The sequence below is a fragment of the Halichoerus grypus genome, chromosome 3, assembly GCF_964656455.1.
Source record: "Halichoerus grypus chromosome 3, mHalGry1.hap1.1, whole genome shotgun sequence".
Taxonomy (NCBI): Eukaryota; Metazoa; Chordata; class Mammalia; order Carnivora; family Phocidae; genus Halichoerus; species Halichoerus grypus.
This window is the reverse complement of record NC_135714.1, coordinates 31170637-31184077: the sequence shown is the minus strand read 5'-3', so window position 1 is coordinate 31184077 and position 13441 is coordinate 31170637. Positions and strand designations below refer to the sequence as shown.

The 13441-nt window shown below is 47.2% G+C and overlaps 1 protein-coding gene across 6 annotated transcripts in view; it reads right to left on the bottom strand.

Annotated features, from left to right (window-relative positions):
• The window catches only part of TBC1D1 (TBC1 domain family member 1), a 226314-nt gene that overhangs the window by 142137 nt on the left and 70736 nt on the right, over positions 1-13441 (bottom strand). The window contains exon 1 of one of the 6 annotated variants that reach the window (XM_078068497.1): positions 7586-7825. The exons of the other annotated variants lie outside the window; for them this stretch is intronic. Coding sequence (XP_077924623.1) covers positions 7586-7615 — 30 coding nt within the window. The 5' untranslated portion in view covers positions 7616-7825. Of the gene's footprint in view, positions 1-7585; positions 7826-13441 lie in introns of those variants that run through there. 6 annotated transcript variants of the gene reach the window in all.

The window sequence follows — 13441 nt, the reverse complement described above, 5'->3', positions numbered from 1 at the left end:
AGCCATGAAAAGATACAGAAGAAACTTAAATGTACATTACTAAGTGAAAGAAGCCAATCTGAAAAGGATATATACTTCATGATTCCAGTTACAGGACATTCTGGAAAAGGCAAAACTATGAAGAACAGTGGTTGACAGGGGTTGGGGAGGGAGGACAAGATGAACAGGCAGAGCACAGAGGATTTTTAGGGCAGTGAAACTACTCTGTGTGGTAGTAAAAATACATGCCATCATACTTCTGCCCAAACCACAGAATGTACAATACCAGGAATGACCTGTAGCATACACTTGGGACTTTCCAAGGTAATGTGTCAATGCAGGTGCATCAACTGTAACAAATGGTTGGAGATACTGATAATGGGGAAGGCTATGCGTGTGTGGGAACAGAGGGTACATGAGAACTCTCTGGACCTCCTGCTCAATTTTGCTGTGAACCTAAAATTGCTCTTAAAAATTCAGTCTATTTAAAAAAGAAAAGACAGGAGGGCAATTTGAGTCAATTTTTCAATAATAATCTGATTCCTAGTCTATTATAATATCCTAATGGTATCTTGGGCAAAGTTAAATACATTGAAAAAGAGAAAAGGCCAAAGTATTTTTTAAATTTGATAAACTGAGGGACGCGTGGGTGGCTCAGTCGTTAAGCGTCTGCCTTCGGCTCGGGTCTTGATCCCAGGGTCCTGGGATCGAGCCCCGCGTTGGGCTCCCTGCTGGGCAGGAGGCCTGCTTCTCCCTCTCCCACTCCCCCTGCTTGTGTTCCCTCTCTCGCTGTGTCTCTGTCAAATAAATAAATAAAATCTTTAAAAAAAATAAAAAAATAAAAAATAAATTTGATAAACTGAATAGTTAATACATAAAATGTTGACATTTTTTAAAAGGTACAAGAGTATGCAATGCAAAATTTTCCTTCCACTCCTACTCCCCAGACACTCCATTTCAAGGTTAATTTTTTAGGTTTTATTTCATGGGACACTATTTCCACTATCATCCTCCCAGATACAAGTGACTAATCTGAAATCATGGCATTTGTTCCAAAAACTATAAGCAACTCCTACGTCTAACAATAGGTGTAACAGAAAATACAGAGAACCTTGCTACACAAAGTACAGTCCCCAGACCATCAGCATTACCCGGGAGCCTACTGGAAATGCAGGATTTTGGGTTCCATCCAGACCTACCAGAACAGAACTATATTTTAATGAGATGCCCAAGTGATTTGTAGGCACCAGTATGTAAGACCACACCACCCCTGTTTTCATAGAATTTATAGGCTAGTAGAGGAGATAAAAGAATTAAACAACCGCAACACAAGGCATCATACAGAATGGACTACACGGCTACAAGAATTTGGGGAAAGATCAGCTTTGGTCTCTAGGGGGGGCCCCACTGCCCTGAGATCAAATGCCAGCCTCTCTGAAGGGTCCGTATGCCATGTGCATTCTGGCGGCTACTCACCCGTCCAGCCTCCTTTTCTGTTCCCTGCAACGGATTCTCCAGCCAGCCTGGGACTGAGACTTCTCCAGCGTGCCTCCAGGTCTTTGTACGTGCCACTCTAACCACCTGGCACACCCTGACCTCCGCTGGCTAACTCCTCAGCCCCCTTCAGACTGGAGCAAGATTCCCCCATGCTATTCCCCCACGCTCCCGGCTAGCGCTATCCTCCTGGCAGAGGAAATGCCTTAGGGGCTGTTTTCTACCCCATTTAGTATATTCCTCCGAAGAATGAACGAATACGCAGAGATGCTTCAGCGAGGGGGTGAAGGATGAGAAGGGTTTAGATAGTCAGAAACAGACCAAGGCCGAGACATATATAGGTTAAGATCAGTTTAGGGAATTTGTTCAGGGGAAAAAACTGATTTGCTTTTTTATCATTAATGAGATCTGCTCTGAGCTCACTGTTGTGCTGTGGATGAGGCAGGGTTTCTATTCCTGCCCATAGTGCATGTTGTTACTCTAAGCAACTGGAGCTCCCGAAGAGAGGCTGCCACACACAAGCAAACAGGCCCCACCGGAGCCCTGCCGAAATCCTGGTCCGGGCTATGCCAGCTTCGCTCAGCAAGAGGCAGCACATTTTTCTCAAAGTCAAGGAATGGTTTGATTAGGACAAGGAGTTCTCCCCTCTTTATTAAACTCAAACATCCACTAATTAAACATAATATAAGTCTGCCAGAAAAAAATGCTGTTATACTTTTAAATAATTCATCACATTAACCTAGGGCACACGAGCACGGAACTGACTCGCACAGGCAAGGAGAGGGCCGCTGCCTAAGCACCGGGCGCAGGCAGATGCGCGCCTTCCAGGAAGGCTGCCCTGTGCCCGTCAGCAGGCCAGCCCAGGCGGCCAGAGGCACGCAAGGTGGGCTGCTCCGGGCTGCAGGACACCGCAAAGGTAAACAAACCAGACTGGCATTGGGACACAACTGGGCCCGAAAGGCCTGCCCTTCAGAGGCAGCTAACCAAGGGCAAGTTGTACTCAACACAGACGCAATTAGTTCCTCGGTCATTTGCACCAGTCTCAAACAAGACAGCAAAGCCACCTGGTCACATCACCTCAGAAGATAAAGAACAATTATGTCTTCACAGGTGTCCCTTCTTTACTATGGAAGTCCAGGCTACCACTATCACCCCCTGCCCGACACACAACAGCCTAAGTCCTCTGCTTCCGCCCGAGGTATGTACACATCAGCCCGCAGCGCTCCTCAGGTTCCCGCCCTCGAATGGCTTCCAGCTGCACTTAGAGCAAATAAATCCCAACCCCGTCCTGGGCCTACAGAGCCCTAAAGGGCCTGGCCCAGACTGCCCCTCCCCAACTCAGCCCCAGGTCACCGGGTTCGTCACACCTGCCTTCTTCCCACTGCTTTAACACGCCCACCTGAGCCACCTCCAGGCCCTGGTCCCTGCTGTTCCCTCTGCCAGGCACTTGTTCAGCACCCTTACTCCCCAGATGAACTGCCACCTCCTTGTCAGCCCAGCCCCTAGTCACTCTCCACCAAGCACCTTGCTTACTTTTCTCCCTAGCACTTACCATCACCTGAAACTACCTTCTTTATCTACTTGCTTGCTTCTGTGCGGTCCCCCCCCCAACCTAGAATCTGAGCTCCATGGAAAAAGCGACCTGATCCGCCTTGGTCATCGCTAAATCTTCAGCTCCTCAAACAGTACCTGGCATACACTAGGTGCTCACTAAATATCTGTGTTGAACACATTTCTTAAATGACTTGTTGAATGAATAATTGCTAGAAACCTATGTTTTCAGCAAGGCCAAAATATGAGAAACCTGGTTTCACGTAAAATGTTAGTGACTGTTTTACAAAAGGATTCCTTACCTAATGCATTTTTAAATATTTGGCTTACACAGCTTCAGTGTACACACTTTTTCTTTTCTATTTTTTTTTTTAAAGATTTGACTTTTAAGTAATCTCTACACCCAACGTGGGGCTCAAACTCACAACCCCGAGATCAAGAGTCACATGCTCTACCCACTGAACCAGCCGGGTGCCCCTAGTGTGCACTTTTTAAAGGACAAGCCTAGGGACACCTGAGTGGCTCAGTCAGTTAAGCGTCTGCCTTAGGCTCAAGTCATGATCCCAGGGTCCTGGGACCCAGTCCCACGTCGGGCTCCTTGGTCAGCAGGGAGCCTGCTTCTTGGTCTACCTGCCGCTCCCTCTGCTTGTGTGTGCTCATGCGCTCTTGCACTCTCTCTCTGACAAATAAATAAAATCTTTAAAAAATATATAAGTAAAGGATAAGCCTATTGTGCAAACTGAACTAACTCCTTCAGGGCATCAGCAGTACCTGGTACACCAAAGGTACCCAATAACATCTGGTGAAAACATGAGCACTAGAAAAGAATACCAGGCATAAACTATAGGAAACTGCACTTGAATTTGAAAACACAGCAAATGTGGATATATTTAGGCTCATCTTCCATTTTACCTGCTTGAATGACATATATATTTAAAATCCACTACTTTGAGATGCTAGCAATAATCTTAGCCAGTATCTTCTTGTGTGTGTGTGTGTGATGGATCATAGAATATTTTATTTATTTTTATTAATATATAATGTATTATTTGTTTCAGGGGTACAGATCTGTGATTCATCAGCCTTACACAATTCAAAGCGCTCACCATAGCACATACCCTCCCCAATGTCCATCACCCAGCCACCCCATCCCTCCCACCCCCCTCCATTCCAGCAATCCCAGTTTGTTTCCTGAGATTAAGAGTCTCTTACGGTTTGTCTCCCTCTCTGATTTCGTCTTGTTTCATTTTTCCCTCCCTTCCCCTATGATCCTCTGTCTTGTTTCTCAAATTCCTCATATCAGTGATATCATATGATACTTGTCTTTCTCTGATTGACTTATTTCACTTAGCATAATACCCTCTAGTTCCATCCACGTCATTGCAAATGGCAAGATTTCATTTTTTTGATGGCTGCATAATATTCCATTGTGTGTGTGTGTGTGTGTGTGTGTGTGTGTGTGTATACACACCACATCTTCTTTATCCATTCATCTGTTGGACATCTAGGCTCTTTCCATAGTTTGGCTATTGTGGACATTGCTGCTATAAACACTGCAGTGCAGGTGCCCCTTCCGATCACTACATCTGTATCTTTGGGGTAAATACCCAGTAGTGCTACTGCTGGGTAGTACGGTAGCTCTGTTTTCAACTTTTTGAGGAACCTCCATACTGTTTCCCAGAGTCTTAGCCAGTATCTTTACAGGCAGGTGCGAATCCAAATATTCAGAAAGTTACCTGGCGGCTCTGTAGCAGTCTTCACTAACTGATGCGGGGGAGACACAGAGTAAGTAATCAACAGAAGTACTCAAAACTGCCAGGTGGCTAGGGACATCTGTGGGTTTAGTATAAAAATCACGATGCTTGAGAAATTTGTTTTTATTTGTAATCTATGTAAAAACTCACATGCCCCAATGAAAGACTAATCAAGAAATCATACCTCTATAAAACTGCCCCATTTGTAATACAATGCACACCTGCCCTACTGTTCCAAGGCCATGTCCAACTTAAAAGAAAGCGCATCTTCATAATTTTTTTAACATAAAATTCTTTGTTTGGACTCTATTCCTACACCATGAAATTGCTCACTCTACATATTCAATATTCATACAATATTAACGTTGCACCCAAGAAAAACAAATTCCTGTTCAGGTATCCATCTGCACCAAGTGATGTCCACGCCCCTTTCTCCTTGTTCCCCGGGCGGTTCTCATTCATTAGTCGGCCGAACGGGCCAGATGGCGTCACGCCATCTACCAGGTGTTGAGCCACAGTTTGCAAAGGTCAAAATAGAACAGCAATTAGATGTACAAGTGTTTGTGTGAGGTGTGTGCTCACATTCACTTATGTGTTCTTGAAGGGTCATTCTAAGGTCAAATATAAATGTACTTTGGGATTCTGCACATCGTATGTCTTACTTGCATCTCCTGTTTCTGCCTTTAAAATAGTCCCTCGTTTATAATGCCAACTGTGTTGATGCCTTATCTCTTAGCAGTAAACCAAATCAGGTTCCCTAGAAAGTCATTCTTACCTGCCTTAGCGCAGTAGGCAACGCGTCAGTCTCATAACCTAGGAAGTCATTCTTATCATCTACAACCCCAAGAAATGAACTTATTTAAATAATTCCATATTCTAAAAACTCATAGAACATATTGTCTATAAAAATCAATTTCAGGATGCAATTTATAATCGCACACCACCTAGCAGAAATGAAATATAAAATAACTACACTTTCTGCTGACAACTGATAAATGTGCTCCAAAAACATTGCATAGTTTTGTTGTTCTGTAGTTTAAATAACTTTGGAATAACATGATTCAGAATTTAGATGAAGTTATCAACACACAGTTCATTTAAATAAACTTTTCCAGAAGTACTGCCAGTTGGAGAAAGCTGACAATCCTTGCAGAAGTCCTTACTGTTTTGTTTTTTGGGTTGGTTGGTTGTTTTTTAATAAAGCTTTGGTCTGGTGTTTTCACTGTCATCTGTTAGGCCAACGTGAACAAAAGTCCACCTCACTCCTACAGTGAAAAACATCTTTATTAAATATGTTTTGGAAAAGTAAGTAAAACCATAAAACAGTACAAGCAATAAGTTTTTTGGGTTTTGTTTCTGTTTTGTTTTTTTAGACTTACTTCTTATTGATTTTGGAGTAAAAAAGAAAATAGTAAGTCTGGGTTTTTGGTTTCTCCCTTTGGCCTTACAGTATAAAGTATAACAGTATACAAGTAGACTCAAGTCCTCAACCTAAACTAAAATATAATCAGACAACACACCCTGAATTACTTTTTTTAAACTAACATCATTTTTTAAATTTAGCATTTACAAAAGCTAATTAGCTATCACTTCAAACCAGAAAATCTGCGCATTATCATTCTTTTTTTCAATACAAAACTACGATTCAAAACTTTTTCATTTACCACCAGCTGTGTTTCAGGAAGTGAAAATTCTGGTGAGGATGAGATAGGATACAGTGCCTAATAATAAATCTGGTTTCTGTGTCTCCATTTTATTAGCATTTAAATGACAGGCAAAGCCTTATGTGGCTCACGAACGGGTATTTTAAAACCAGCACTCCAAAAGCACTGCATAAGTAGCAGATATAACCACCACCTAATTATTATTTGTCAAGGGTCACATAATGGCTAACGGGTTCTCCCAATAGTTTATTACTCAACCTGCCAAACGCCAGGAGCAAGAGGAGTCCGTGGAGTATGAGAAAGGTGCCCTGTTGTCCTGCCGGCCTTTTAGAGGCTGCGCGGGATGCATCATTCAAAACACCCAAACGCCTGGTACTCCGCGAGGTATAAAAATAATTCCACGCTCTCCAACTGGTGGGAACTCTAGAAATCTACTCCAATCCCTTCGTTTTAGCAATAATGAAATTGGCAGGGATTTAGTGCTCAGTTATTCTGAAAGCGCTAATGTTCTGAAAACAAAACTTTATGGAAATAGAAAAGAATTTACATTCATAACTCACACCACTGAACCCTTAAATAATCAGGGAGTTTAAAACAAAGGACAGATACCCTCTGTGTGCACCCAGTCCAGCCTTTTGGCATTATCCCTGGCCACCAAGCTCAAACCTATGTCAAGGAGGATGCCACACAAGGTCCCACCGCGGGGGGCAACACCCAGCGGGGGGTCGGCGGCGCGCCGTGGGCTGCGGGGGAAGGGAAGCAGGCGGCCGCCAGGTGCGAACACCTGGGTCCGGGCGTCGGGCTTCACTCTCCCCACGCGTGAGAAGGGCGTGACGCCACCTGGCCCGTTCGGCCGACTAATGAATGAGAACCGCCCGGGAAACGACCCCAGCGGCGCCCGCCGCGCTCCGGTCGCTGTCCCCAGGCAGCGGGACGTCCCCCGCCGCGGGCAGTCCGGGCACAGGGTCTGACTGTCCCACTCCCCCACCCCCACCCCGAGCCGCGGGCTCTCTCGGCGCTCCGGACCCTCTCACGGCCCGACGGTTACAAATGTGCCCAGAACCGCGCCCGCTGGACGCCGGCTCCCAGCACCGTCCGCTACGGTAACGGGCGCCGGCCCGACGCTGCCCCGACGCCGCCTACCTTGGCCACCCAGCTGAACAATGGTGACATCGCGGGCCGGGCGGCGGCTCCTCGCCCGTCGCTCCCGCTCACTCCCGCCGCCGGGCCGTGAGGCGGCGGGTAGCCGGGGGCGGGCTCGGGGCGCGGCTGGGCGCGGGCATGGCTCCCCCGGCGGCGGCGGCGTCGACGGCGGCGGCGGCGGCGGCGGGCTCCTCCCCGCTCGGCACTGCCCGGAGAGGTCGCGCCCGCAGGGCTGCCCGGCCGGCCGAGAAAGGGAAGTGGGTGGGGAGAGCGCGGGGAAGGGGAGGGGAGGGAAGCGGAGGGGAGGGAGCGCCGCCGACCCCGCCCCCACCCCGCCCACCCCCACGCTGGGCTCGGGGCGGGAAGTTGGGACGCGCGGGGCTCGCCCTCGTCCGGGGTGCCCCCGGCTGCGCAGCTCCTGGAACAGGAGTCGAACAACTTTTAGAAAACTAGGAATTCCTCTCTTAGGTTTGATAAAAGCCCCAGAGTTAAGCTAACACAAAGCCCGCCCAACTTAACCGGGGTTACCCCCACCCCCACCGCGTTTCTTTCTAAAGGCTCTGAGATTGCTGGTAACAAAAGGACTAGTGTTTCCCCAGCCCCTAATACCTTTATATAATCAAAGGTGGTTTTCTTGGAGTCAGAAAACTAAGCTATGGGGGGGGGGGGGGAAGCTCCGGCTCTTACCAGCCCGCAGCTTTCAGACACGTGAGAAATTTTGATTTCACCAGTTTTCTTCTCTCCCAAGGCAAGATGATAAGGCAATGTAGTCAGTTTATAGCTACAAAGGTTAAGGTAGGTTTCTAACTCAAGGCACCCTAGAGTTCCACGTTGGGAAAAAAAAAATGTTCAAAGGTCTAACAGCCAATGTGTAAAATACATGTGTCACGTGGAGCCACTCACTGAGTTCATCAGGCCAAATAGCAAACCCCGCGCAAGAATTTTGCTTCTGTTTCTTTTTGTTATGTTGTGCGGTATTTTCAGAGAGGCCAACAGAACATTTTAATCATCTCCAAATGTCCGGCATCTGAGTTAGGTGGGTGTATCATCTAGTGCTGCATAACAAATTAACCCAAAACTGAGAAGCTTAAAACACAAGTTTCTGTGGGTCAGAAATCCAGGAGCCTCTTGGCTGGCTGCTCTGACCCAAGGTCTCTCTTGAGGTTGGGTTCAAGCTGTCAGCTGGGGTGGCAGCCATCTCAAAACTGGAATGGGGCTGAAGGATCCATTTCCAAGCTCACTCACACAGTTTGTTCCTTGCAGGCTGTTGGACTCCGGACTTCGGGTTCTTGCTGCATCATGTGGTCCTCTCCATAGGGCTGCTCATAAAATGGCAGTTTGCATCCCCCAGCACAAATGATCCAAGAAAGAGCATATGTCCACGAAGGAAATCGGTCATTTTACAAACTGATCTCAGAAGTGACAGCCCAAAACTTCTGCTGTATTCTATTCATTAAAATGCGAGGAAATAAATCCAGTCCACTCACAAGGCAAGGGGGATTACACACGGACATGACTGCCAAGAGGAGAGGGCCGTGGGGGTGAGGGAGATGTCATCTTTTTGTTTCTCCTTCCAGGTAGGGTGCAGGGGGGAAGCCAAGAGTTCTAACAGCATTCTAACAGAGACTACCTGGGTAATTGAAAAGGGCCGTAGGAGCATCTTAGGGAGCATCTTCATGCTTTTGAGCAGTGATTGATATTCCCTACAGAAATGGGGCACCTGGGTGGCTCAGTTGGTTAAGCATCTGCCTTCGGCTCAGGTCATGATCCCAGGGTCCTGGGATCGAGCCCCACATCGGGCTCCCTGCGCAGTGGGAAGCCTGCTTCTCCCTCTTCCACTCCCCCTGCTTGTGTTCCCTCTCTCGCTGTGTCTCTCTCTGTCAAATAAATAAATAAAATCTTAAAAAAAAAAAAAGAAATTAAGAGGTAGGGGCGCCTGGCTGGCTCAGTGGGTAGAGCATGCGACTCTTGATCTTGGGGTCGTGAGCTCGAGCTCCGCGTTGTGGGTAGAGTTTACTTAAAAGAAAAAAAAACAAAAAAAAGAAAAGAAATTAAGAGCTAAAAAAGGGGAGGGCATTTGCAGCCATTTAACCAAATCCTACCCTATTAGCAAATCACTTCCCCAAGCAAGTAGAAGAGATGAAGGCTGACAACTCCATTACACTGGCGCTCTTCTGTCCTCCACAACCTTGCTACTCAAAGAACCAGCAGCCTGGGCACTATCTGGCAATTTGTTAGAAGTGCAGACTCTCAGGCCCTGCCCTAACCCAGACCTACAGAGTCAGAACTTTCATTTTACTGTGATTCCAGGTGGCTAGTGTGCACATTCAAGTTTGAGATGCACTAGTATATGAGAGTCGTTGACATGGGGCTTCAAATGAGCTTCTGGTCAACAGACCCTTGAGAGAACAGCTGAAATTGTCCTGTGTCCTGGGGACGATGTGCACTAGCTCTGCTAGAGGGAGACCTGGAGGGTTCCTAGCCAACAACATAGTTTGATGGGAGTGGATGGAGGACAAGCAGGACAAGCTGGATCCAAGACAAATATCACCATACTCCATCACTCCAATCCCCAGACTGAGCTCTACGAAAATGCCCAGAACTTAGAAGCAACTCTGGGGTGAGAATGAAGGGAACCCAAAATTGATGAAAGAAACCTGAATTATTCCCAACTGAGATAAATTTTCTGCCAGTTGGGCAGGAGATGGGGAGGCAAAAAAATTAGATTAAATTTGGAGAATAAAAATCACACCTCTTGGGGCACCTGGGTGGCTCAGTCGGTTAAGCGTCTGCCTTCGGCTCAGGTCATGATCCCAGGGTCCTGGGATCGAGCCCCGTGTCGGGCTCCCTGCTCGGCAGGAAGCCTGCTTCTCCCTCTCCCACTCCCCCTGCTTGTGTTCCCTCTCTCGCTGTGTCTCTCTCTGTCAAATAAATAAATAAAAAATCTTAAAAAAAAATCACACTTCTTGCACACACACACACACACAGAATTAAAGTCAGATCAAATCCTGGATCTAACAGTTACAATGGGAAAGTGTGCTGGCAGGTGAGATAGGGACATCAAGTCTTCATTGTTACACCCTTGATCCAATTCTCCATATACACACATCGGGGTGGAGGCTCGTCAGAACCCGGTTTGGACTTGCCCAAAGCTTACATATCCTTTAGACACACAGACGTTTCCCTCTGTCCCAGATCTCTCTGCCTGATCCAGGATTGGGCAGAATCACTCCCTTCATGGGAACGTAAGGGCCTTTCCACTGAATAGACCTGACAGGCAGTAACATGTGGAGCTCTAACAGCAAATAGTTTAAGAAATATAGAAGGGTCTTGGGGCACCTGGGTGGCTCAGTCGTTAAGCGTCTGCCTTCAGCTCAGGTCATGATCCCAGGGTCCTGGGATCGAGCCCCGCATCAGGCTCTCTGCTCGGTGGGAGGCCTGCTTCTTCCTCTCCCACTCCCCTGCTTGTGTTCCCTCTCTCGATGTCTGTCTCTCTGTCAGATAATAAAATCTTTAAAAAAGAAAAAAGAAATATAGAAGGGTCTTATTTTAATTCACTGCCAACATGTACCTTGCAAGTCACAATGCAGGAAGAAATTCCGTTATAATCTGGAATTTCATTAAAAGGAAACTGTTAACATCAGACAGTCTACTGATTCCACATTCAAATAAAACAATTTTCATTAAAACACCACACTCGCTCCCATCTGGAAAAAAAAGTAGCCTTCCCCCAAGAAACTGTATATTCCCCCAGGGGAAGGACTGTACATAGACCAGGGATTGGTTATTTTTAACAGCTCCCTAGTGATTCTCTTTCAGTCGGAATTGAAAACCCCTACAGAGTAGTTACTGCTCCAAGGTGCTGATGGTTCCCAGCCCTGATCGTCTATCAGAGTTAACAGTGGTGCCAGGGGGTAGGTGGGGAAGGAGGGCGGATAAATTGGCTGCTCTGGGGGCAGGGTGGAATTCTCAGGGACCTCAAAGGGCAGGCAGGTCACATAAATGCGTGAAGAGAGCCAGGTGTTAACACTGGTGTCGACCTCTAGCTTTACTTAAAGCTTGGAAGACTCTAACAGGTGAGTCCGGCTATCAGCCAGGATTGAGAACCACTTCCACAGTTCTAGATCCCTTCTTTAAAAAAAAAAAAAAAAAAGGTATGAGGGGTGTCTGGCTGGCTCAGTCAGAAGAGCAGGCGACTCGATCTCAGGGTCATGAGTTCAAGTCCCACACTGGGTGTAGAGATGACTTGAATGAATGAAAAGAAAAAATAAGGTATGGTTGCTCTGTGAAGAGCAACAGGCTATCCAAATAGGATTGCTGAGATCTAAACAGGATCTACAGAAAATCCAAGACTGCTGTCTTTCTACGTAACTTTAAAAGGATGATTTAATCTGTTTTCCTGAGACATTAAGGGAGGATTTGAAGAGGGATGGGGGAACCCAGGAACTGGAAGAGCTGCTCCCCTCCTAACTCTGATTGTAATCACCCCTTCCTCCCCCAAGAAACCCCCAACACTGCTGCCCGACTCTCCTGCCATGTTCCTCCTTTGAAGAGGGGCAAGAAGCAAGGACAGTGAAATCTCCGCTGAGAATTCCGGAGGAGATGCACCTCCTTCGCTGCGCTCTACCCGCTCAGATGTGGAGGCAAACGGGGAAGCATGACCTCACTCTGCCAACCTGTTCCTCCCCCCCGCCCCCACCCTGCCCCAAGACCCAGCTAAAAAACAGGGCCATTGTAGGGCGCCTGGGTGGCTCAGTCGTTAAGCGTCTGCCTTCGGCTCAGGTCATGATCCCAGGGTCCTGGGATCGAGCCCCGCATCGGGCTCCCTGCTCTGCCGGGAGCCTGCTTCTCCCTCTCCCACTCCCCCTGCTTGTGTTCCCTCTCTCTCTGTGTCTCTCTCTGTCAAATAAATAAATAAAATCTTTAAAAAAAAAAAAACAAAAACAGGGCCGTTGTAATACAAGGAAACTCAGCGTGGCTTCAAGTGAATCAGAACCCCTGGGCAACCATGATCCTGACACCAATGACAATATGGGGTTTTTTTTTCCCACACCATCAAGCAATTCTCTGACACCAGCTGGGGGTCCTACAATTCAACTCAATTCTGACACTACTGACCTGGAGATTATGTCAGATCCCACAGGTTAAGAGCTCAGTCCCACAAGACTGCGGCCCCCCCACACACTTCCCATGGCAATCCCAAGGCCAAATTGCCACCTGGGCTTCTGACCCACCAGCCACAGGTTCTACCAACCCCCTGCTTGGGTTCGATTAATACGCTAGAGTGGCTCACAGAACTCAAGAGAAACTTTCTACATCCTAGAAGAGGTTTATTAGAAGAGGCTGTAACTCAGGAACAGCCAGATGAGAGAAATGCGTAGGGCGAGGTGTGGAGAGAGTGAATGCAACTTGCACACTCTCTGTGAGTGCCACTGTCCTGGCATCTCCAAGTGCTCACCAACCAGGAAGCTCTCCAAACCCCGTCATGTGGGTTTTAATGGAGGCTTTATTACCTCAACATGATCAATTAAATCCTTGGCCCCTAGTGACTGAACTCAAACTTCAGTGCCTCTTTCCACCCACCCCCACCCCAGAGGTCAGGGGGTAGGACTGAAGGTTTCCTACCCTCTAATCACGTGGTTGGTTCCCTGGCAACCAATCTCCTTTCTTAGGGGACCAAGGGGCTTTCCAAAAGCCACTTCATTAACATAACAAAAGAACACCTTTTTTGGCTCTCTTCACAGGAAATTCCAAGGGTTTTAGGAGCTCCGTGTCAGGAAAGGGGACAAAGATCAAATATATATTTCTTATTATAAATCACAATATCGCAGCAACTAATCAGGGATTTATTCAGTT